At 41.9% G+C, this 24,136-nt stretch overlaps 1 protein-coding gene across 4 annotated transcripts in view; it reads left to right on the plus strand.

The window, feature by feature from the left end:
• The window catches only part of BNIP2 (BCL2 interacting protein 2), a 64,383-nt gene that overhangs the window by 12,726 nt on the left and 27,521 nt on the right, over positions 1-24,136 (plus strand). For 2 of the 4 annotated variants that reach the window (XM_075857871.1, XM_075857872.1), the window contains exons 2-3: positions 17,820-17,936; positions 21,855-21,916. In XM_075857871.1, the coding sequence (XP_075713986.1) occupies positions 17,820-17,936; positions 21,855-21,916 (179 nt within the window). The other 2 variants (XM_075857873.1, XM_075857874.1) reach the window with 2 other exon arrangements.

Below are 24,136 nucleotides of genomic sequence, written 5' to 3' on the forward strand. Positions count from 1 at the left end.
TACTCCCAGTCAAGGAGAATCTTCTCTCCCAGGGTCCCTTATTCTTTCAGGGAATAAAAACTCTGAAGTTGTCAGCCTGGATCCTGAAAGGCAGATCTTGAGAAACCATGGTCTGTCAGATGAAGTAATTTCAACTATCTTATCAAGTCATAAAGAAGTTACCTCAAAAATCTATCAAAACATTTGGAAGAAATTCTGTTCCTGGTATGGAGACCCAGGACCAGACCCCTTTTCTCCCAACATCGCGAAAATCCTAGTTTCTCTACAATCGGGATTCAAAAAAGGGCTTAGCCCTAGTACCTTTTAAAAGTGCAGATTTCAGCCTTAAGTAATTTTTTTTAATACTCCTTTAGCTGAACATCGGTGGATCAGAAGATTCACTCAAGCAGTCTCTAAACTGAAACCTTCCCATAAGAAATCAGTTCCTACCTGGGATTTGAATGTAGTGTTAACGGCTCTTTGCAATTCCCCCCTTTGAGCCGCTTGACACGATTAGTATGCATTTTTTAACTCTTAAAGCTGCATTCTTAGTCGCTATTTCTTCAGCAAGAAGGATTGGAGAAATCCTATCTCTGTCGGTCATAGAACCCTACCTAAAAGTACAAGAAAACAAGATCATTCTAAAGCTAGATCCTTCCTTTATTCCGAAAGTATCTACTGCCTTCCATAGGGAACAAGAAATAATTGTACCTTCCTTTTTATCCAGATCCTAAAAACCAACAAGAAGAAAACTTCCATTGCCTGGATGTCAGGCGATAAATTCTTCAGTATCTGGATAGAACCTCCTCCTGGAGACAAGATAAAAATCTATTTGTCCTGTATGGGGGAAAGAAAGCCTCAAAAAGGCTCTCTAGCGAGGTGGGTAAAAACTACCATACAAAAAGCCTACAAGTCCCAAGGACTATGTGCCCCAAAAGGCATCAAAGCCCATTCAACTAGGGCAATTTTGGCATCCTGGGCAGAAAGAAGAGAAGCCTCTATGGACCAGATCTGCAGAGCTGCCACTTGGTCAAGCCATCATACGTTTTGCAAACATTATAGGCTAGATGCTCTGTCCGATACGGATTTAGTCCTCCAATCCGTAGTCCCACCCTGAGCGTTATAATTTGGTATTGCTCCTGTGGTGCTGTCATGAGGGATGTACTGGAAAATAGGAATTAGACCTACCGGTAATTGTATTTCCAGGAATTCATCATGACATCACCCTTACATTCCCTCCCTTATTGAAATCCTGATTTGTGCAAGTAACATGTCCGTTATTATTCCTAGAAATAAAATAGGGTTGCATCCATCCTGGTGTAGTAATTGAAAAACACTGGCAAGTGGGTGGTGGGAGGGGCTTTTTAACCTCTCTGTTTTCCTGTCCCTACAGAGGTCAATATGGCAACCTCCTGTGGTGCTGTCATGATGGATTCCTGGAAATACAATTACCGGTAGGTCTAATTCCTACTTTCATATCAGATTACAATCAAAAGGCCAATATCCAAAGTCAGAATTTTCCACAACTAAATAGTAACCTTGTATCTCCACTTCAAAACCTGCTGCATCAGGTGAATCCGTACGTGCATAGTTTCAAAGCTGCATTACAGTCTATTCCGCAAGGGCAAAGCAATGAGTACAAAATGATCATCAGCGCAGATAGACGTCCTGTTGCTGAACACCGCGGCAGGTATAACGCCCCCGTCACAGATGAAGTTGCAGTGGTTTTAGTTGATCAAGAGCGCGATAGGCGTGACATTGTGTTGCGCACTTTCGACGATCGCCTCCAATTTTTGAAACACACAGAGCTTACGACGCACTGCAATATCCTTTAATTTATTGCCACGGCGAAGATGGGTACAATTTTGGACTCTACCAAGTTAATCCTACAACTAGGGTAACAAATTTTCATAAAAATAGATCAGTCCAGAAATTTTATTTATACCTGCTGCACATAAGGCGTAATTGTTTTGTCTATTTGCAACGATTTCGAGGATTGTTCAGACAATTTATTGTGGACATGTATGCGAAAATAGAGACGGAGCGTTTAGTGTACATAAGCACTAACCAGACACGTTTACGCGCTGAAGATTACGTGCATCTGCGAGACGCCATGCAACAAGACCATAACGTGGAAAACTTGGGGCAATTAGTTATCCTGCCATCCAGTTTTACCGGTGGTCCGTGTTACATGCGTGAACGTACACAAGATGCTTTCTGCTACATCCGAAAATACGGCCAGCCTGACCTTTTCATAACGTTCACAACTAATCCAAAGTGGTACAAAATTTCCCATGAACTTCTCGCAGGACAGGCGTCTTATGGTATGCATGATTTATAGCCAGAGTTTTCCACTTAAAACTAAAGTTGATGATCGACCTGATCACAAAACAAAAAGTTTTCGGTTCAGCTCTTTGTTTCATGTACAGCGTTGAGTGGCAAAAGCGTGGTTTGTCACACGCCCACATTATCCTGTGGCTGCAAGAAAAACTTTGTCACGATGCTGTTGACACAGTCATAAGTGCTGAATTTCCTGACCGGAACGAGGATCCGATATTGCACGAGATTGTAAAGACGCACATTGTTCATGGGCCATGTAGCGCTTTAAATAGAAACTCTCCTTGCATGCAGGAGGGTCATTGCTCTAAAAGATACCCTGCATCGCTATTGGAGCAAACGATGTTGGGGGAAAACGGCTATCCATTGTATTATCGAAGATCACCCCTACAAGGCGATTTCACAGCTACAGTTAGGTTACATGGTCAAGAAATTGTTTTGGACAATCGATGGTTTGTACCCTATTCACCGATGTTATCAAGAACATTTCAAGCTCACATCAACGTCGAAATATGTAAGGCTGGGTTCACACAACCTATTTTCAGACGTAAATGAGGCGTATTATGCCTCGTTTTACGTCTGAAAATAGGGCTACAATACGTCGGCAAACATCTGCCCATTCATTTGAATGGGTTTGCCGACGTACTGTGCAGACGACCTGTCATTTACGCGTCGTTGCTTGACCGCTGTCGACGACGCGTAAAATGACTGCCTCGGCAAAGAAGTGCAGGACACTTCTTTGCAACGTAATTTGAGCCGTTCTTCATTGAAGTCAATGAAGAGCAGCTCAAGATTTACGAGCGTCAAAGACGCCTCGCATAATGCGATGAGGAGCTTTTACGTCTGAAACGACGCAGCTGTTTTCTCCTGAAAACAGTCTGTCTTTTCAGACGTAAAAGGTAGCTAGCGTGTGCACATACCCTAACAGCGTCGACGCCATCAAATATATATATATATGTAAATACGTTAACAAGGGTAGTGACCAGGCCACGTTTGCGTTGAGAAATAGTAATGAATACCGTGAAGTCACGAGGTTCCAATCTGGCCGATATATAAGCTCTTCTGAGGCGGTGTGGTGCATTTTGAGCTTCCACATTCACGAGAGACCTCCGCCAGTGATGCATCTTGAAGTTCACCTTGAAGGCGGGCAACAGGTGTACTTCAACTTTGAAAATGTGGCAGAGCGGTTAGAAGACCGAAGACAAACCACTTTGCTGGCATACTTTCAACTTTGAAACTGATGATTTCGCAAAAACACTTCTATAACGAAGTTCCGTCATATTATACTTAAAATAAGCAGCAAGGTGTTTTCATCCGTAGAAGACATGGAACAGCTGTGAATGGCGAACCCGGCATTTTAAAAGAACACGCCACTGGAAGATTCTATTTGTGTATCCAAACAACTCCGAATGCTATTACTTACGCTTCTACATACAGTGCGAGGACCTACTTCTTTTGCTGAATTGCGAAAGGTTGACGATATTGAATATCCTACATACCAGGCTGCTTGCCGAGTGCGTCACTTGCTAGATGGTTATCAGCATTGGAATGGCGCTTTGGCCGAAGCATGCGTCAGCGATAGTCTACATCGCTTGCGTCATTTGTTTGCCATTTTGCTATTTTTTTTTATGGACTTTCGGATGCTGCACAGTTGTGGCAAAAATATCAGGAAAAATTAGTTGATGACTTTTTCAGGAATGCACAACTAAACAATAACGGCAAAATGAACGACACATTGCATGAAAGTAATATGAATCGATGTTTGCTGGCTATCCAAGACCTAGTTTTATCTATAGGGGGTAATCCTGTGTCTCAATATGGTATGCCCGCTCCAGGTTTAGACGGGGAACGCATTAACAGGGAGTACGCAGCGAAAATAAACTATAATCCTGGCCGAAACATTGCAAAACGGTGTCTCGAGTCTGACCGTGGAACCGCGTATGATATTCGATTGCGTGTGTCATAGCGTAGATGATACTTTGGGAGAAATCCTGTTTTTAGATGCACCCGGTGGGACGGGAAAAACCTTTCTCGCCAAAGTCATCTTGGCCCAAATATGCAATCAAAGCAAAATTGCTCTTGCCGTCGGTTCATTCGGCATTTCAGCCACATTGTTGCCTGGAGGCAAAACTGCCCATACAATGTTCAAGATCCCGATTGACTGGAATCTTGCGGAAAGCCCAGTGTGTAATGTTTCTTGAAACCGTGACAGAGCAAGGGTTCTACGCAATTGCTGCTTAGTAATCTGTGCCGTATGGCAAACCGTAAAGCGGTAGAAGCAGAAGATAGAACCTTGCGAGATATCGGACAAAATGACCAGCCCATGGGTGGTATGACAATGCTTTTCTGTGGCGATTTTAGGCAGACTTTGCCAGTCGTCATACCACGAGGAATGAGGGCAGATAAAATTAGAGCCTGCCTAAAGAGCTCAAGTCTGTGGCGCAACGTTATCCGCAAGAAGAAGGGGAAGTTATTTTGCCTGATAATTGATGTTGTACAGTTCCATCACTGCAAAACCTCATTTCTTCTGTGTATAGTGACCCAACGCAAATAACAAATCATTAAATCTTTTGGCTATGCGAAAGAGCTATTTTGACCCCTCGCAACTACCAGGCAGCAGCAATAAATGCTGAAATATTGACGTGTGTTCATGAGGAAAGTGCACAATATATCTCTATCAACAGAGTCATTGAACAAGAAGACGCTACCAACTATCCGGTGTAATTTTTAAAGCATACCCGGTCTTCCGTCACACAAAATTAATTTCAAGTCGGCGTCCCCATAATTCTCCTTAGAAATTTAAGCCCACCAAAACTATGTAATGGCACCCGACTAAAAATTACAAATCTACAACAAAACGTGATAGAAGCTGTGTGTGTGTGTGTGTGTGTGTGTGTGTGTGTGTGTGTGTGTGTGTTTATATATATATATATATATACACACAAAACAGGAAAAGCCAATTGGTTGTTGTCTTGTTTACCATAAGAAGATATGAGATTGTCTTTGATCTCCTGTCTTCCCTACTCTGTGGGGGGGGGGGGGCATAGATGCAATTGGGAATGTCCTGTGATGTGTCGGGATTGCGAATAGACCTCTTGTCCTGGCTGGAAGGAATGTCTATTCACTGTCAAGACACTTCAGTAACGTTAGTGTGTAAGCAAGTGACTGCACATACTAATCTAGCAAGATCACTATGCGCTGATTAAATGAATGGAGAGAAGTGTATGACACTGATTGGTCAGCGTCATACACTTCTTTACAATGCCCACATGGTCAAAAGAAAAAACACGCCCAGTTGGGCATTTAAAGTCCTTGGCATAAAGCTAAAATCGCTCATAACGTGGAGAAAATAGATAGTTTTTCTAAATAAAAAACACTGCTGTCACCTACATTACAGCTCCGATCTACTTATGTAGGAGATAGGGCACTTATAATGTGGTGCCAGAGTCTCTAACTTTTTTTTAACTTATTAAAAAAAAAGTTTTTTACTTATTTTTTTTTACTTGTCCTCCTAGGGGACTTGAACCAGCGATCGCTTACACGATATACTGCAATACTAATGTATTGCAGTGTATCGTGATACTGACGGTCTCCTATGAAGGGCTTCATAGGAGTACAAAAATGGCAGACTTGGGGCCTTCGTAAGGCCCCCAGGCTGCCATGCTAACCAATGGCACCCCCTGATCACGCTGTGGATGAAGGGGTGCTGGAATGTAACAGGTTGCTGTGTCGGAACGGGAGTGGTGTTCTGGTACCAAGTATCAGATCATGTCAGTCTTTCCCTCCCTAACCGCCTTTAGACAGTAGTTCTTAAATAAAGCCCGGTGATCGCCCCCTGTATCGTCCCTTTATTCCCCTGTTTTTTCCCTCCTGGACTCTCGCATTATTCCCCTCATAGAATTTCCCCTTTTGGACTCTTCCGTGCGCAGGAGGCGTGGCTGGTGTTGCATGACAGTTGGTAAGAAAAAGCAGTTGGAGTCAGCCATTTACAGGTGGGGTGTCCAGAGTAAAGAAAGAAAGCCGAGTATTTACCATTAACCAATAGACGTTATCACAGCAAGTGGTATATGTACTATGCCCCTCTGTGTCTCCCTCAAACACTCTGTTTTAACTGTTAACCCCTTAATGACCAGCCTATTTTGGACCTTAATGACCAAGCTATTTTTTACGTTTTTTCATCGTCGCATTCCAAGAGCTATAACCTTCTTATTTTTGCATCGACATAGCTGTATAAGGTCTTGTTTTTTGCGGGACAAGTTGTATTTTTTAATAGCACCATTTTTAGGTACATATTATTTATTGATTAACTTTTATTAACTTTTTTTTGGGGGGGAATAGAAAAAAATCTGAAATTTCGCCACTCTTTTTTGCGTACTAAATCTACGCCGTTTACCGTGTGGTATAAATAACACAATAACTTTATTCAGCGGGTTGTTACGATTGCAACGATACCAAATTTGTATAGTTTTTGTATGTTTTACTACTTTTACACAGTAAAATGCTTTTTTTTCAAAATTATTTGTTCTTGCGTCTCCATATTTGAAGAGCCGTAACGTTTTTATTTTTTCGCCGATGCGGTTGTATGAGGGCTTTTTTTTTGCGGGACGACTTGTAGTTTTTATTGGTACCATTTTGGAGTAGATGCGACTTTTTGATCACTTTTTATTACATTTTTTTAAAGTCAGTATTCACAGAAAACAGCAATTTTTCCATAGTTTTTTATTATTTTTTTTACGGCGTTCACCGTGCGGGTTAAATAATGTTATAGATTTATAGTCGGGGTCGTTACGGACGCGGCAATACCAAATATGTGTAACTTTTTAACTTTATTTTGTTTTTTTAATAGCAAAGCAGTTTGTAAGGGGAAAAGCTGGGTTTTTCATTTTTTTTCACATTTTTTTTTAAATTAACTTTATTAAACTTTTTTTTCACTTTTTTACTAGTCCCACTAGGGGACTATAATATGCGATTCACCGATCGCTATTGTAATACACTGCAATACTTTTGTATTGCAGTGTATTACTGCCTGTCCGTTTAACACGGACAGGCATTTGCTAGGTCATGCCTGCGGCATGATCTAGCAGGCAGTCGCTCCAGGCAGACCTGGGGGCCTTTATTAGACCCCCGGCTGCCATTAGAGACACAGACACTCGGCGATCGTATCGCCGGGTGTCGGTGGGAGAGAGAGGGAGCTCCCTCCCTCTCTCCAAAACCACTCAGATGCGGTGCTCGCTATTGAGCACCGCATCTGAGGGGTTAAACGTGTGAGATCGATACTAATATCGATCTCACACAGCAGAGCAGGGACGCTCCCAGCCCTCAGCTGCCTCTAGCAGCTGAGAACAGGGAGATCTGACAGTTCCCTGCTCTGTTTACTTATTCCGATGCCGCGACGTAAAAAGTCTATGGCATCGGAATAAGGCCCGTTAGTGACCGACGTAGAAACACGATGGGCCGGTCACTAACGGGTTAAACTATTTTCTGTGTCCGCCTGGATTATTTCCCCCACAATGGTGATACCAAACACCCGGCATCACCACAGTTGCCCCCCTGCTTTTAGTCATTTAAATGCCGCTGTCAATATTGAGTGCGGCATTTAACTGGTTAAACGAGCGGGATCCCGTTCGTTACCCGGACGTACCGGCTGTAACGCAGTTGACACGTTCATTCTATTGAAGCGGGCTCAGTTCGTGAGCCCGCTCCATACTCCCTCCACCCGACGTGCGCCGTATATATATTGAGGCCTTATTGAGATGTGGCCGATTTTGCAATGCCGATTTCAAACTTAACCCCTTCCCGACATTTGTCGTAAGTATACGTCATGGAAAGCCAGTGCTTCCCACAAAATGTCGTATACTTACGACAAATGTTTGGCACAGGCTCAGAAGCTGACAGCTGACATCCGGCTGTAATGGCGGGGACCGAAATTCGCTTCGATCCCCGCCATTAACCCCTTAAGTGCAGCGCTCAAACGTGATCGCTGCACTTAAGGTGTTTGCAGCTCATCAGAACCCCAGCAATGAAATTGCCTGGGTTCCGGTGGCTGCAATGGCAACCGGAGGCCTAATACTGGCCTCCCGGTCTGCCTAGCACCGGAGCCGGTCAAGATCCGCCCGGCGGCGGAGCCTGATCGGCTTCCGTAGCCGCCGGCAAGATGGCGCCGGCTCAGGAGCTGATCCGGCGTCATTAGCGGTGGAAGTCAGCTGTATGTTACAGCTGACATCCACCAGTAACGGCAGGAACCGGAGCTAGCTCCGATCCCTGCCATTAACCCCTTCGATGCAGCAATCGAAAGCGATTGCTGCATCGTAGCGGTTTCTAGCAGATCGCCAGCCCTGACAGGCAATCAGGACTGGCGACTGCTGCTATGGCAACAGGAGACACAATGGTCTCCTGCTCTGCCATTACGGAAGCCGATTTAGGCCCCGCCGGGAGGCGAAGCCTAATCGGCTTGCTGTCAGTGAATGACTGACAGATCTAATACATTGCACATTGGAACTTCAAGTCCCCTAGTGGGACTTGAGAAAAAGTGAAAAAAATAAAAGTTTGAAAACAATAAAAGTTTCAAGTAATAAAATAAAAGACAATCCCCCTTTTACTCTTATCAAGTCCTTTATTATTGAAAAATAATAATAAACCATACGTATTTGGTATCGCCGCGACCGTAACGACCTGAGGTATCAAAATATTATAATATTTATTGCACGTGGTGAACAACGTAAAAAACTTTACCAGAGTTTCTTTTTTTTGGTCCCTTTGCCCTACAAATATTAGAATAAAAAGTGATCAGAAAGTCGCACGTATCCAAAAATGGTACCTATAAAAACTATAGCTCGTCCTGCAAAAAACAAGCACTCATACACCTCCGTCGACAAAAAAATTAAAAAGTTATGATTCTCACAACTTGGCGACAGAAAAAAGACAATCTTTTTACAAAAGTAATTTTATTGTGCAAAAAGTTGTAAAACATAAAAAATTGCTATAAATTAGGTATCGCCGGAATCGTACTGACCCGCAGAATAAAGTTAACGTAATTTATAACGCATGGTGAACGCTGTATAAAAAAAAAAAAAAGAAGCTGTGCCAGAATTGCGTTTTTTTGTTTACCTGGCCTCCCAAAAAATAGGATAAAAGGTGATCATAAAGTCGCATGTACCCCAAAATGGTACCAATAATAACTACAGCTCGTCCCACAAAAAACAGCCCTCATACCGCTACGTCTATGAAAAATAAAATTAGTTATGGCTCCAATAAGTCAGGAAATAAAAAAAATATGCTGTTGTGCAGGCCCGAGGAGAACATTTCTTCTGTTTCAAGAGGCGATTTATCAAGGACCTAAAATTAGGGAACCAGGAAGACGAGAGCCCAAACATCCGCTGGAAGCGACGGTTCCCGTATTATACCAGGACAACACTTTCCCAGCAAAATTCCCCAAACTGCAAAGTTGCAGATTGTGGACCAAAAGGGGGATAAGAAAGGACGCCATTTATCAGTGCGACACCGGCCTGTGCAGAGAGGATTGAGCACAGCGTAACACACATCTATGGGTCATTTTATTGTTTTTTTTACCCCATTATTATACTACCTGACTATGCCCCTTATATACTCTGCCCAGCTTACATGTACCCCCACATTATAAATGGAAACATCAGCAATACTCAAATAAATCTACTACCAAGAAAAATCCGCTCTCCAAAAGGCAAATGGCGCTCCCTCCGCTCTGAATCCTACAGCGTGCCCTAACAGCAGTTTCCTTCCACATATATGGCATCGTCATACCCGGGAGAACCCTTTTAACAATTTTTGGGGTGTGTGTCTCCAGCGTCATAAGCTGGGCATTACATATTTGCCACTGAATGGCATATCTAGGGAAAAATATTAATTTTTAATTTGCGCTATCCGCAGTGCAATCATTTATGGAAAAGACCTGTGGGGTGAAAATGCTCAATACACCCCTTAATAAATGCCTTGAGGGGTGCAGTTTCCATAATGGGGTCACTTCTCAGGGGTTTCTTTTTAATATTTCACATCTGAGCCTCTGCAGTTGTGAACCAATACTTTGTAAATCGCCAAATTAGGCCTCAATTTGACATGGTACGCTTTCACTCCTGAGCCTGGTCGAATGTCCAGGCAAAAGATTAGGGCCCCATGTAGGGTGTTTCTAAAACCGGGAAACCCAGCATAATAATTAGAGAGCTGTCTTGTTATGGTGGCACAAGCTGGGCACCACATAATGGCATATCTACGGAAAAAAATCCCATTTTCACTCTGCAACATCGAGTGCACACCAATTTCTGCCAATCACCTGCAGGGTTAAAATTCTTACTACACCCCTAGGTAAATGCATTGAGGGGTGTAGTTTCCAAAATTGGGTAACTTCTGGGGGGTGTCCACTGTTTTGGGCCCAGAGGTGCCCAGAAACCAATCCAGCAACATCTGCACTCCAAATGGCGGTCCTTCCCTTCTGAGCCCTGCCGTTTGCCCAAACAAGCAGTTTATGACCACATATGTGGTATTGCCGTACTCGGGAAAAATTGCTTTACAAATGTTGGGTTCTTTTTTTCATTTATTTGTTGAGAAAATAAAAAAAATTGCGCAAAAGCTACGTCTTACTGAAGAAAAAGGATTGTTTTTATTTTCACTGCCCAATTCTAATAAATTCTATGAAACATCTGTGGGGTCAAAACGCTCACTACACCCCTAGATGAATTCCACAAGAGGTGTAGTTTCCTAAATGGAGTCACTTTTTGGGCGTTTTCATTGTTTTGTCCCCTCAGGGGCTTTGCAAATGTGACCTGGCCTCCGCAAACCATTCCTGCTAAATGTGATCTCCAAAAGCCAAATAGTGCTCTTTCCCTTCTAAGCCCCGCTGTGTTTTCAAACAGCTGGTTATTACCACATGTGGGGTATTGTTTTACTCTGGAGAAATAGCTTTGCAAATTTTACGGTGCTTTTTCTCCTTCAGTCCTTGTGGAAATGAGATAAAATTAGCTAAACCTACATTTTCTTAGAAAAAAATTTAATTGTCATTTTCAGGGCCTACTTCCAATAATTTATGCAAAAAAACCTGTGGGGTCAAAACACTCACTATACCCCTAGATAATTTCCTCAATGGGTGTAGTTTCCAAAATGGGGTCACTTGTGGGGGGTTTCCACTGTTTTGTCCCCTCAGGGGCTTTGTAAATGCGACATGGCCTCCGCAAACCATTCCTGCTAAATTTGAGCTCCATAAGACAAATAGTGCTCTTTCCCTTCTCAGCCACGCCGTGTCTCTAAACACCCGTTTATTACCACATGTGGGGTAGTGTTTTACTCGGGAGAAATTGTGTTACAAATTTTTACGGTGCTTTTTCTCCTTCAGTCCTTGTGGAAATGAGAAAAAATTTGCTAAACCTACATTTTCTTTGAAAATATTTAGATATTAATTTTCACGGCCTACTTCCAATAATTTCTGTAAAAAACCTGTGCGGTCAAAATGCTCACTATACCCCTAGATAATTTCCTTGAGGTGTGTAGTTTCCCAGATGGGGTCACTTTTGGGGGATTTTCACTGTTTTGGCACCGCAAGAACCCTTCAAACCTGACATGGTGCCTAAAATATATTCTAACTAAAATCAGGCCCCAAAATCCACTAGGGACTCCTTTGCTTCTGTAGCCTGTGCTTCAGTCCATTAGCACACTAGGGCCACATGTGGGATATTTCCTAAAACTGCAGAAACTGGGCAACAAATATTGGGTTGCATTTCACCTCTACTTTGCTTTAATTCCTGTGAAATGTGTAAAGGGTTAAGACCTTTTCTAAATGCTGTTTTGAATACTTTGAGGGGTGAAGTTTTTAAAATGGGGTGACTTTTTGGGGGTTTCTAATATATAAGGCCCTCAAAGCCACTTCACAACTGAACTGGCCCCTGTAAAAATAGCCTTTTGACATTTTCTTGAAATTGTTAGAAATTGCTACTAAAGTTCTAAGCCTTGTGATGTCATAGAAAAATAAAAGGATGTTCAAAAAACGATGCCATTCTGAAGTAGACATGTGGGGGATGTTAATTAGCAATAATTTTGTGTGTTATAACTGCCTGTCTTACAAGCAGATACATTTAAATTGAGAAAAATGCTAATTTTTGAAATTTTTCGCTAAATGTTGGTGTTTTTCACAATTAAATACTGAACATATCGAGCAAATTTTGCCAGTAACTTGAAGTGCAATGTGTCACGAGAAAACAATCTCAGAATCGCTTGTATAGGTAAAAGCATTCCGGAGTTATTACCACATAAAGTGACACATGTCAGATTTGAAAAATGAGGCTCGGTCAGGAAGGTCAAAAGTGGCTAAAGAGGGAAGGGGTTAAAATATGTAATAATTTAGACTACAATACATGTAGATGGAGTTTTGAAAATCTTATTTACTCTTAGCGAAAAAAAAACTTGTACAAATTTTAAATTTGCAGCGTTCTCATTTTGTTCTAGAATTATCACGGATTTTCAAAGGGATTTTGGGACAAATGGACTTTTTCATAAAAAAAAGTGGTTTTATTTACTAGAAGTATAAAAAAATAGACCTATATGGCATCGCCGCAATCATGACTACCGTAAACGTGGTACAAAAACAATGGCGAAATTGCTTTTTTTTTTTTCATTACCACCCCCAAAAAAAAAAAGTGAATTAGTACGTCACATGTACTCCAATATAGTAACAATGAAAACTATATCTCATCCTGCAAAACACAAGCCCACATACGGCTACATCAATGGAAAAAATACAAAAGTTATGTCTCTTGAAATGTAAAAATAAATTATTTCTGCTTTAAAAGGGTCTCTAATATAGTGGCCATTTAGTGTATATATGTATAGCACCAGCATATTATATAGCGCTGAACTTTACGTAATTGAGGGACTTTTATTTTCTTTGTTTATATTTCATGAATATGCATTTTATCTATGCCTTTTGATGGATGGATAAAAAAAATCCCACAGTATTATGAATATGTCATGACTTACAGTAGACAAGCAACCAAACAATATACACATTTCGTTTACCAAGAATACATATTTGCCATATTCAAATATAGGCTAACCTGGGCTCCCCGCCACCTGTCTAGGGGTTCATTTTGCCTATAGATTTCTTTGTAAGATAAGTGAAAGTGACAACCTCTGCCGTTTTTCCCATTGAGAATGCCCTTTTGAAGCATTCAGTGCATTATTTGGGGGAAATTGAATTTATTCCTTAGTAAAGAGACTAAAAAAAGCAACACTGGATGAAACTGCATTTTCCGGAGAAAACGGTGAGCAAATATGCCTGCTTGCTAATATGTTGTGGTTAGTACATGTCTGCGTTATGTAGACATGGAGGGCGGTTTTCAGTAGAACTGGACAGTCCCTGCCGTTTTCCTGCTTCCTCTCAGGCATCCAGTGCGGTATAGCTCTCTTCCTATTGGGGTTTCCTGTTTTACAGATGTACAACTGATAAGCGTGTTTGAAGCCTAAACTCATTGTATTGTCCTGTTCCTATAGGCATCTCTTCTTCCTTCAGTATTCCTAGATCTCCTCTTCGTTCCATGCACTTCTGGACTTTAGCTAAAAACTATTTTTCTTAAAAATTTTTTAGCATTATATACATTGATGAACCTATAATGGCTGCCATTTGTTGTCCCTTTTGGAAAACTCAGAGGGAAGAAACAGATCTAAGAAATACGGTGCAGATATTTTTTAAAGCAACTAATAGAACACAACTAATATTTGTTGGGGTTGTATTTTATTTTTTTAAGGTCAGAAAGGAATAGTGCGTGCAGGTACATTACATAAAATGTCAGTGGTCCTATCGAGGAGATACTGTAGAAAACAAGTCCTATAATAATGTAATGTAGGAGTTTATTTGCACGATTGAGAGCTGAAGATTTTGAGACCCTCGGAGCTGTGTAATGCATAGGTCAGATAGTACTACAGTGTATTTTAAATGTCATTCCTGTGGAAAAGATTCTTTTGAATGGACTTCTTGACTGTTGGTTGGTTTTCCTGCTCTTTTGAGGGGTTCTCTGGCTTTGACAATCCCTACTTGTTAGAAGGGTACTTTGACAATAAGCTGATCCCAATTGTCCCCCTGCTGCCCCCCCCCCAGCGATCAGCCATAATCTGTGTGGAATCCTGGCAGTAAGTGTTCAATTTCACTGCTGCACCACCACAGGGGGAATTAGGCATTACACAGTGCCCAATGCCTATTCAAATGGGTTGTCTGTGTAATGCAGGACAGGTCCTCCAGAGTGTGAGATACTCTTTGTAACCGCTCCTCGTTTTGGCCAAGAGATGGTAAATCTGAAAAGAGGACCCTCCTTTCTTAACTCAGAATTCCCTAATAGGGCATATGAAATGTTTTTTTTTAGACCAGACCGCTCCTTTTAAAAGAAATCAGAGTCTTGAAATTTGTTCTACAACTGATGCTTGCAGAAGTCTCAGGCAGGGAGTAGCCCCCCTCTACTTGCCATTTTCAGGGATCAAATCTCCCCTATAGAATTACTTATAAAATGTAAAGCGGTAACCGCTAGCATTGTCAAGAGGACCTGAACACTGACCTAAGTTCATGAAAGACTCACAATATATTCATATAGTTGCATCAAACTTGGTAATACAATTTTTTTACACTTTGACATATAATGAAGAACTCATTACTTTGAGCTGGGGAGACCCATTTAAAAAGATACAAGATATAAAGGTTAAAAATCTGTGTAAAGAGCATTTAACTGCAGCAAGGGATCATCGACCTCTGGGCCGGGACTCATTTACACAACACCGTGCAAAAACAAATGACAGTCCACTAGTACAGGGGGACGGTAAGAGAAACATCCAGCACTTTTTCTATATAATACTCCCCATGAGACCAGTCATCTACCATCATGAGTGTGAATCCCAGCCATACTGACCATCTTCTAATATCAATATCAAACTGCGTTTTACTGAACCAAATTGTCAATTTTAGGAAATCACTTTTTTTTTTTCATGTAGTGAATACTTCATATTGATATTTTTTTAATGGAAATATTTACATCATTGTTTTGTAAGTCACCCAGACCGATTCACTTGGGAAGGCTTCATTAGGCTTCGTTCACATCTGCGTTAGTGTCCCGTTTTGTCAGAGGTTTCCGTCAGAACGGGACCCTGAACAGACACAAAAGGAAACCAGAGGTTTCCATCACCATTGATTTCAATGGTGACGAATCCGGTGCCCATGGTTTCCGTTTGTCTCTGTTGTGCACCGGATCCGTAGTTTTGCTGGAAGCAATAGCGTAGTCGAAAGCTCCGACGGAACGTCCGAACGGGACCCCAACGCAGATGTGAACAAAGCCTTACGTTGGACTTCTGCCTGCCAAGCACTTACCCTTTTGGTTGGAAGTTTATATTTTTCGCCTCACAGAACTTGTATTCAGCCGGCAGGTTTTAGATAAGGCCTCATGCACACGACCGTAGCAATGTGCACGGCCGGCCATTATTTTCTATGAGCCCGAACCGCAGAACACGGCCGTAATAAGACTTGTCCGTTCCTTCTGCGGTCCAGGCTCCTGGGCCATGCACAGACCGTGAAAACCACGGTCGTGTGCATGGCCCCATAGAAATGAATGGGGCCGCAATTCTCCCGTGGACTTTCGGGGGAATTGCGGCCGCAAAAGCACGTTCGTGTGCATGGGGCCTAACTTTAACGTCAATGTTTGAACAGTTCATTTTGTTTTTGTAAATAAAGTTGTTTTATTTCCCAAATATTTTATTCACTGTATATTGTCTTTGTTTCCACATTTATTGTAAGGGCTCGTCCACACGCTGTGCAATTGCCAGGTTTTTTCCGGACGGAAATACAGTAGTAGCATAGCGGGTGACATTTAACAGATCTCATCCACATGCTGCGTAAAACTTCCGAGCAGAAATTTACCTGTGGTGCGTATTTTTCGGTCCGCAGCATGTCAATTCCTGATGCGGAAAGTGGCCAGAATTGCTGCGTTTTTCAGAGAAGATGTCTCCATCTCCTAACATTGTGAAAAACGCAGCAAAATACGTGACATTTTCTGCCGTAAAAACCACAGTAAATGGTGCGTTTTTTGATGCAGCTGGATGTATGCGTTTTTCAACGCAATTGCTGCAGAAATTTTCAAGATTCTTAATCTGCATTTTGGCAGCTCTTGAAAGATCACGAATAAATAAATATATATAGAACTACATTTATTTATTTTTCCCCTTGGTTTCAGACCATCAAATGTATTGCACATCTCACAGTCCATGTAACAGAGACTACTGTAGTGTTGACGTCCCTCATGTCCCAGTGTTAGATGAGGCTGAGTAATTCTAGAGGAAGGGCTCAGATATCCAGTGGCTGTCTCACCTCCTTCTAAATGGGTGTTGTGCTGCTATATGCTAAACATGTTTTGTGCCTTGCTATTAGAGCCGGCCTTACTGTCTATTTGTGGAGCTTCATGTTTGTAAAGGCTCGTTCCGGTTCGTTGCATTATACCACATATGTTTAGTTGAAAGGAAATGATACCAGCGCACACACTAGGTTACTGTAAAGACTAGACGGGGCATCCTCATTACCAGTTGCATGTCAGATCTATTCTCAGTTCTTCTTCCTTTTTTTTTTTTTTTTTTAATATAAGGTTGAGTGAACATTATTTAAAGAGAACCTTTCACCTGCCCATACATGTGCAGCGTGTAATGGGCAGGGCTGCACAAACCCTGGGGCACTTTACATTTTTTTCCTACCCTCCTCCGTTATTTAGATATCGGTACAGTTATATTTGGCGCCCGATGTTTAAATAACCCCCTGAACTGTCAATGGGGCATGTAATGGCAAGGGGGCGTGTAACATCAAGTGACACTGTCCAATCAGCTACGGACAGTGTCACAGCAAGAGCTGGAGAGGAGCGAGCATGTGCGCGCGCATGCTCTCACTCGCACTTCAGCTCTCGGCAGACAAGGACAATACTGTGTGAGATCTCGTGGCGGTGGGTGCCGCGAGTATGTGGAAGTGCCGTCGACGGGGATAATATTGTGACCGTGTGTCACAATGATCACATGCCCAGAGACCATGCAGAGAACCGGCTTGCATTGTTGCATTTGTTTTCAGTCGGCACCAGCAATCCCTTTTGGCCGTTCGTTCTCAAGGAGAGAGGATCCGTTGTGTTGGATGTTTTTAAATGATCCTCTTTTGTCTGATCTTTGTTTTTATAATGATCGTCCTCTCCCGTAAGGGACCAGAGAATTCCAGGACCGTTCCCAGTATCCTCAAAACCTTCATTGAATTTCTGATGCGTCCAGCTGCCCTGTAATGAACTATATCCCCACTCCTGCAGACATGTTTTACTATATATCAGATTAGACTTCTTTTTCTTATGAAGCAATTGAATATTTTTGGTGTAAATTTATGATAGTTTTCTCCCAGTGATCACTTTACTTTACACCTGTGTAACTTTGTTTCACGGTTTTGCATATCCTCTTAAATTGTATAATTTATTTATTTATTTTAGGCAAGACACGTTTTCAGGATCCTTTGACAAAGCGGAATCTGTGGCTACAACTGAAGCAAGGCTTAGAATGGAAGGAGTAGAGCTTAAAGAAGAATGGCAGGATGAAGATTTCCCAAGGTAATTGTTCAGTTCTTACCATAATTATTATTCATTTTGTTTGTTCCATAACCGTTCCTTTAGTTTTTAAAAAGCTTAAAGAGGCTCTGTCACCAGATTTTGCAACCCCTATCTGCTATTGCAGCAGATAGGCGCTGCAATGTAGATTACAGTAACGTTTTTATTTTTAAAAAACGAGCATTTTTGGCCAAGTTATGACCATTTTTGTAGTTATGCAAATGAGGCTTGCAAAAGTACAACTGGGCGTGTTGAAAAGTAAAAGTACAACTGGGCGTGTATTATGTGCGTACATCGGGGCGTGTTTACTACTTTTACTAGCTGGGCGTTCTGATGAGAAGTATCATCCACTTCTCTTCAGAACGCCCAGCTTCTGGCAGTGCAGCACTGTGACGTCACTCACAGGTCCTGCATCGTGTCGGCACCAGAGGCTACAGATGATTCTGCAGCAGCATCGGCGTTTGCAGGTAAGTAGCTACATCGACTTACCTGCAAACGCCGATGCTGCTGCAGAATCAAGTGTAGCCTCTGGTGCCGACACGATGCAGGACCTGTGAGTGATGTCACAGTGCTGCACTGCCAGAAGCTGGGCGTTGTGAAGAGAAGTGGATGACACTTCTATACACAACGCCCAGCTAGTAATAGTAGTAAACACGCCCCGATGTACGCACATAATACACGCCCAGTTGTACTTTTACTTTTCAACACGCCCAGTTGTACTTTTGCAAGCCTCATTTGCATAAATACGAATATGGTCATAACTTGGCCAAAAAATGCTCGTTTTTTAAAAATAAAAACGTTACTGTAATCTACATTGCAGCGCCGATCTGCTGCAATAGCAGATAGGGGTTGCAAAATCTGGTGACAGAGCCTCTTTAAGGGAAAATCTATACATTTTCATCTGCTTATATAAAGCCAACATATACGTCAGTGCTGTACAGGGATCATAATCACTCACATCATTCCCTGTCCCCAGTGGGGCTTACAATTACATTTATTGATCTCACACATGCACACACCAGTTATCTGTATGTTTATGGGGTGTGGGGGGAAACCGGAGTATCGGAAGGATTCACAAGCAAACACAGGGAGAACATGTAAACTCCATGCAGATGTTGTCCTTGGGAAAATGTGCATTTTTATGCTTGCACTTGAATGGTTTTCCCTTGTTATGTGCTAAAGGAACACTATGTAAAAGATGGGTACTTTAATCCTTTCATTGCTGAAAATGTGGGTTCTGCATTTCCTTAATGCCACGTCAGACAATATATTTCCCCTGTAGCATTAGATGCCAGCCATTCAAATGAATGGCCGACCATGTAATGTATGGGTTGGGCCGAGTCCGCTCTCCATGCTAGCTAATAGAGGGTGGTCCCCTCTATGATCTCCATACACCCTATAGTGTATGTTCATTAACCACATCAGTACACAGCCTGTTTTGGCCTCGTGGACACAGCCGATTTTTTTTCAAATCTGACAAGAGTCACTTTATGTGGTAATAACTTGGGAATTCTTTTACCTATCCAAGCGATTCTGAGACTGTTTTCTCGTGACATATTGTACTTTATGTTAGTGGAAAAATCTGTTCGATAAATTCAGTATTTGGGAAAAACACCAAAATTTAAATGTATCTGCTAGTAAAACAGATAGTAATCCCACACAGAATAGTAACTAGTTAACATTTACCATATGTCTACTTTATGTTGGCATAGTTTTTGAACGTCCTTGACGTTACAAGGCTTAGAACTTTAGCAGCAATTTCTCACATTTTCAAGAAAATTTCCAAAACCTATTTGGTCAGGGACCAGTTCAGTTCTGAAGTGGCTTTAAGAGCCTTATATATTAGAAACACCCATAAGTCACCTAATTTTAAAAACGGCCCCCCTCAAAGTTTTCAAAACAGCATTTAGAAGGTTTCTTAACCCTTTAGGTGTTTTACAAGAATTACAGCAAAGTGGAGGTGAAATATATACATTTCATTTATTTTTTTTAGAAAATCAATTTTTTTCTGTAACTAAATGTTTTACCAGAGAAACGCAACTCATTATTTATTGCCCAGATTCTGCCGTTTTTAGAAATGTCCCACATGTGGCTCTAGTGTGCTACTGGACTGAACCACAGGCCTCAGAAGCAAAGAAGCATCTAGTGGATTTTGGGGCTTCCTTTTTACTAGAATATATTTTAGACACCATGTCAGGTTGAAGAGGTCTTGCGGGGCCAAAACAGGCCCCAAAACAGGATTTATAGAGGGGTATAGTGAGCACTTTTACCCCACAGGTTTTTTTTCTGAACTTTGTGGAATTAGACTGTGAAAATAAAAATCTACATTTTTTTCCAATAAAACTTAAAAATGATCAATTTTTACAAGGCATAAAGAAGAAAAAGCACCCCGACATTTGAAAAGCAATTTCTCCTGATTACGACAATACACCATATGTGGTAATAAACTGCATGGATCCACGGCATAGCTCATAAGGGAAGAAGCGCCTTTCGGATTTTGAAGCTCAAGTTTGCTGGAATGGTTTTCGGGTGCCATGTCGCATTTGCAAAGCTCCTGAGATACAAAAACAGTGGAAATGCCGCCGATGGTGAACCCATTTAGGAAACTACAGACCTAAAATAATTTATCTAGGGGTATAGTGAGCATTTTGATCCCATAGGTTTTTTGCTGAATTTAGTGGAATTAGGTCGTGAAAACTTCTATTGTTTTTTTTATTCTTTTTCATTTTTACGGCGTTCACCGTGCACTATAAATGACATGTTTAATTTATTCTCCGGGTCGATGCGATACCATATGTATATAGTTTTTTTTATGTTTTACAGTGTTTGCACATTTAAAATCACGGTTTAAAAAAAAATATACGTTTCGTTTTCGTCACCATATCCTAAGAGCCGTAACTTTTTTTATTTTTCCATCAAGAAATCTGCGTGAGGGCTTGTTTTTTTCAGAACAATCTTTAGTTTTTATTGGTACCATTTTTGGGTACATGGCTTTTGTTAGGCCTCCAGTTGTCATAGCAACCATCGACACCCCACAATCTCGTAGCGGGGTGCCGATGTTGCAACTCCTCAAATGCGGCGGTCGCTATTGACCGCCGCATTTAAGGGGTTAATCGGTGGAGATCGTGGCTGTGATCCCAACCGATGTCTTGTGTCTGTACTAAGGCTGCTACTAGCAGCCAGTACTGAGAGATACCGGGCTGCGGAAAATGCCTGTGCGCTCCTTTAGGAGCACACGTAGATTAACGGGCTGCAGGGACAATGACCAGCGCTGAAGCCCGTTAATCTACGTAGGCTGGTCGGGAAGGGGTTAAAGAGAGTTTGACGAGAGAGCGAGGAAAATAGCTGGGGGGGGCTAATTTAATTCTGTGTGATGGTAGTTATATTTTAGCTAAAATTATATTTGGTATGTTTTTCTGTTTTTGATGGAAAATTATATGTATCCTTTTTTCAATGTCTTTCTTAATTTTCCACCTTTCCTCCAATTTTATCAATGCTATTGTGCACAACTTGGTGATGATGATTATTATATCATGTGGTTCAGTGGCTGTTTTCTTTAGGGGTCAGTTCACACAGAGGTTTTTGACGTGGAAAACGCGCCAATAAAACGGCCTAAAATGCCTCCCATTGATTTCAATGGGAGGCAGAGGTGTTTTTTTTTCCTGCGAGCGAAAAAACAGTCTCGCGGGAAAAAGAAGGGACATGCCCTATCTTCGGCCGTTTACGTCTCTGACCTCCCATTGACATCAATGGGAGGCAGAGAAAGCGTATTTCTCTGCATTTTTTTGCCCGCGGCGCTCAATGGCTACAGGCGAAAATCGTCGTGCAGGCAGAGCAAAATCTGCCTGCAAAAAACTCAGTGTGAACCCAGGTTTGCTTTTATCTAAGTATTCTTAAACATTTTACTATTTACCACAATAGACCACTTCCAGAAGATGACCATATTGAAGGAGATTTCTTATCTGGAACAGATGGCATGCCAGGTAAGAGAGTATTTGGCATGAATAATGACTTCTGTATCTTTTTATTGTAAATGGTATGTGTGAACATTGATGGTAGTGAATCCATAGAAGTGTTTTTTTGTGAGTAGTATTGTTATGCTTTTCCAGGGCTAGTGCATACATTTTTTTTTTTTATTATTATTTTTTTAATGAGACTGTAAGGCCCTGTTCACACAGAGTTTTTTTTTTTTGTTTTTTTTTACACGTTTTCGTATAAACCCTATCGGAAAACGCCTTTCATTGATTTAACTGAAAAAGAAGCGACATGCCCTATCTTCGGGCGTTTACGTCTCTGACCTCCCATTGACATCAATAGGAGGCAGAGAAAGCGTATTTCGCAGCGTTTTTGCCCGCGACTCTCAATGGCCTTGGGCGAAAATCACTGCGAAAAACTGCATGCAGGCAGATCAAAATCTGCCTCAAAATTCCAGGCATTTTGCGGCAGAATTTTCTGCCTGCAAAAAAAACGCTGTGTGATGAACAGGGCCGAAGAACGTTTTCCAGGCAGAAAAAGTTATGTTCTCATTTTATTTTTAAGGCCTCAGGCACACGACCGTAGCCATCTGCACAGCCGTGATTTTCAGGGTCGGCCGGACGTGAAGTGCCACCCGCAAATCGTGGGCCGTGCACATGGCTGCGTCCATTATTTTCTCTTTGCCTGGTCCGCAGAACACGGCCGTAATAAGACATGTTCGTTCTTTCTGCGGTCCAGGCTTCCTGGGCCATGCACGGACCGTGGAAACCACGGTAGTGTGCATGGCCCCATAGAAATGAATGGGGCCGCAATTCTCACGTGGATTGTTTGGGGGAACCCGGGCCTGACTGATTCAGGTCTTCATAGACACCTTTTTGGTTTGAGGTGTTTTTTTAGGGGTTTTATCTTTAATTAAACAGAGCATGCTGAAAATATGGCACTTTTTCGTGAATTTTTCCCATTTTTACCGCAATGTAATAATCCTCCGTCAGTCTGTTTTAATACATGAGGCTGTTATATCATCTCTTCTTCTATGGACTAGCAGTCAATGGTGTTCTTTTTCAGTGTTAACGGCCTATTACACCAGCCAATTTTGGCAAGTGCCGATCAACTAGACATCGTTGATCGCCGCTCGTTTGCTCCTGTCGCAAAGAGCTATGGATGGGGACGAGCAGTCGTTACTCGGATCGCTCGTCCCCATACATTATTATCATGTCGGCAGCACGTCCCCAAGTTTACACAGGGAGATGTGCTGACGACAATGATAATGTTTCACTTTTTTTTAAACGATACGATCAGCAGATGAACAAGCGTTTGCTCGTTCATCTGCTGATGGCTGCCCTGTTTTCACAGGGCAATTATCGGCAACGAGCGTTCTATGAACGATCGTTTGCCCGATAATTATTTAGTGTAAAAATCCCCTGAGACTGATAATATCTTCAGATCTCCTTCTGATAACCGATTTGTCCAAGGAAACCACCTCACCAGATCTGTTCAGTTATTCTGACATATGAAAATATACCCGCTAGTTGGGCACCCTGCAGCTGGCTGTTCATTGCTTATAGATTATGCAGGATTATGCCATTCCTCTGGATTAGAGATCCGTAGATTATCAGGTCAATGATGAGATCTTTCGCTTTCAGTCCTTTATGTGTTGAATCTCAGTAAATACATAAATGTGCTGTTTCCCCATAACCTATGTACATGTGGTTATGGGACACTTCTACTACTTACTCTCCTATAATCGACTTCTTGTTTTGTGTCCCTTTATTGTCTGTGGACCCTGTCTGTCTGCTTTAGCTTGGGCATTTCCAGTGCTGGATCAGTCCATTTACTGTGTCCCTTACTCAGCAGCTCATAACTCACGCAAGTATCTACCTCCTAGCTATATCTGCATGTTACTCAGTCTGCCTGTCCGTGCCTGCTATATTAACCACCGTCTGTGACTTGTCCTTTTGTCTGCACCCTTCTGAGTCACTTTCTTCTGATAAAGATGATTACAGCGCAGGACGACCTTCATACACCCACCTGCACTCGAGATCCTAGTGTGCAACGTATATATGAGACGTATGATTTTGTTTGCAGTTTGTGCTCTATGTTGCTCAATGGGAGACTGTTAGCAGCACAAGATTTCCATGAAACATCACTGTCTTTTAAAGGGTTAACTGCTATATTTCGCGCACACAAAACTAGGACTTTATGCACACTACAGTGTTACAGCTTCCAAC

The sequence above is a fragment of the Rhinoderma darwinii genome, chromosome 3, assembly GCF_050947455.1.
Source record: "Rhinoderma darwinii isolate aRhiDar2 chromosome 3, aRhiDar2.hap1, whole genome shotgun sequence".
Classification (NCBI taxonomy): domain Eukaryota; kingdom Metazoa; phylum Chordata; class Amphibia; order Anura; family Rhinodermatidae; genus Rhinoderma; species Rhinoderma darwinii.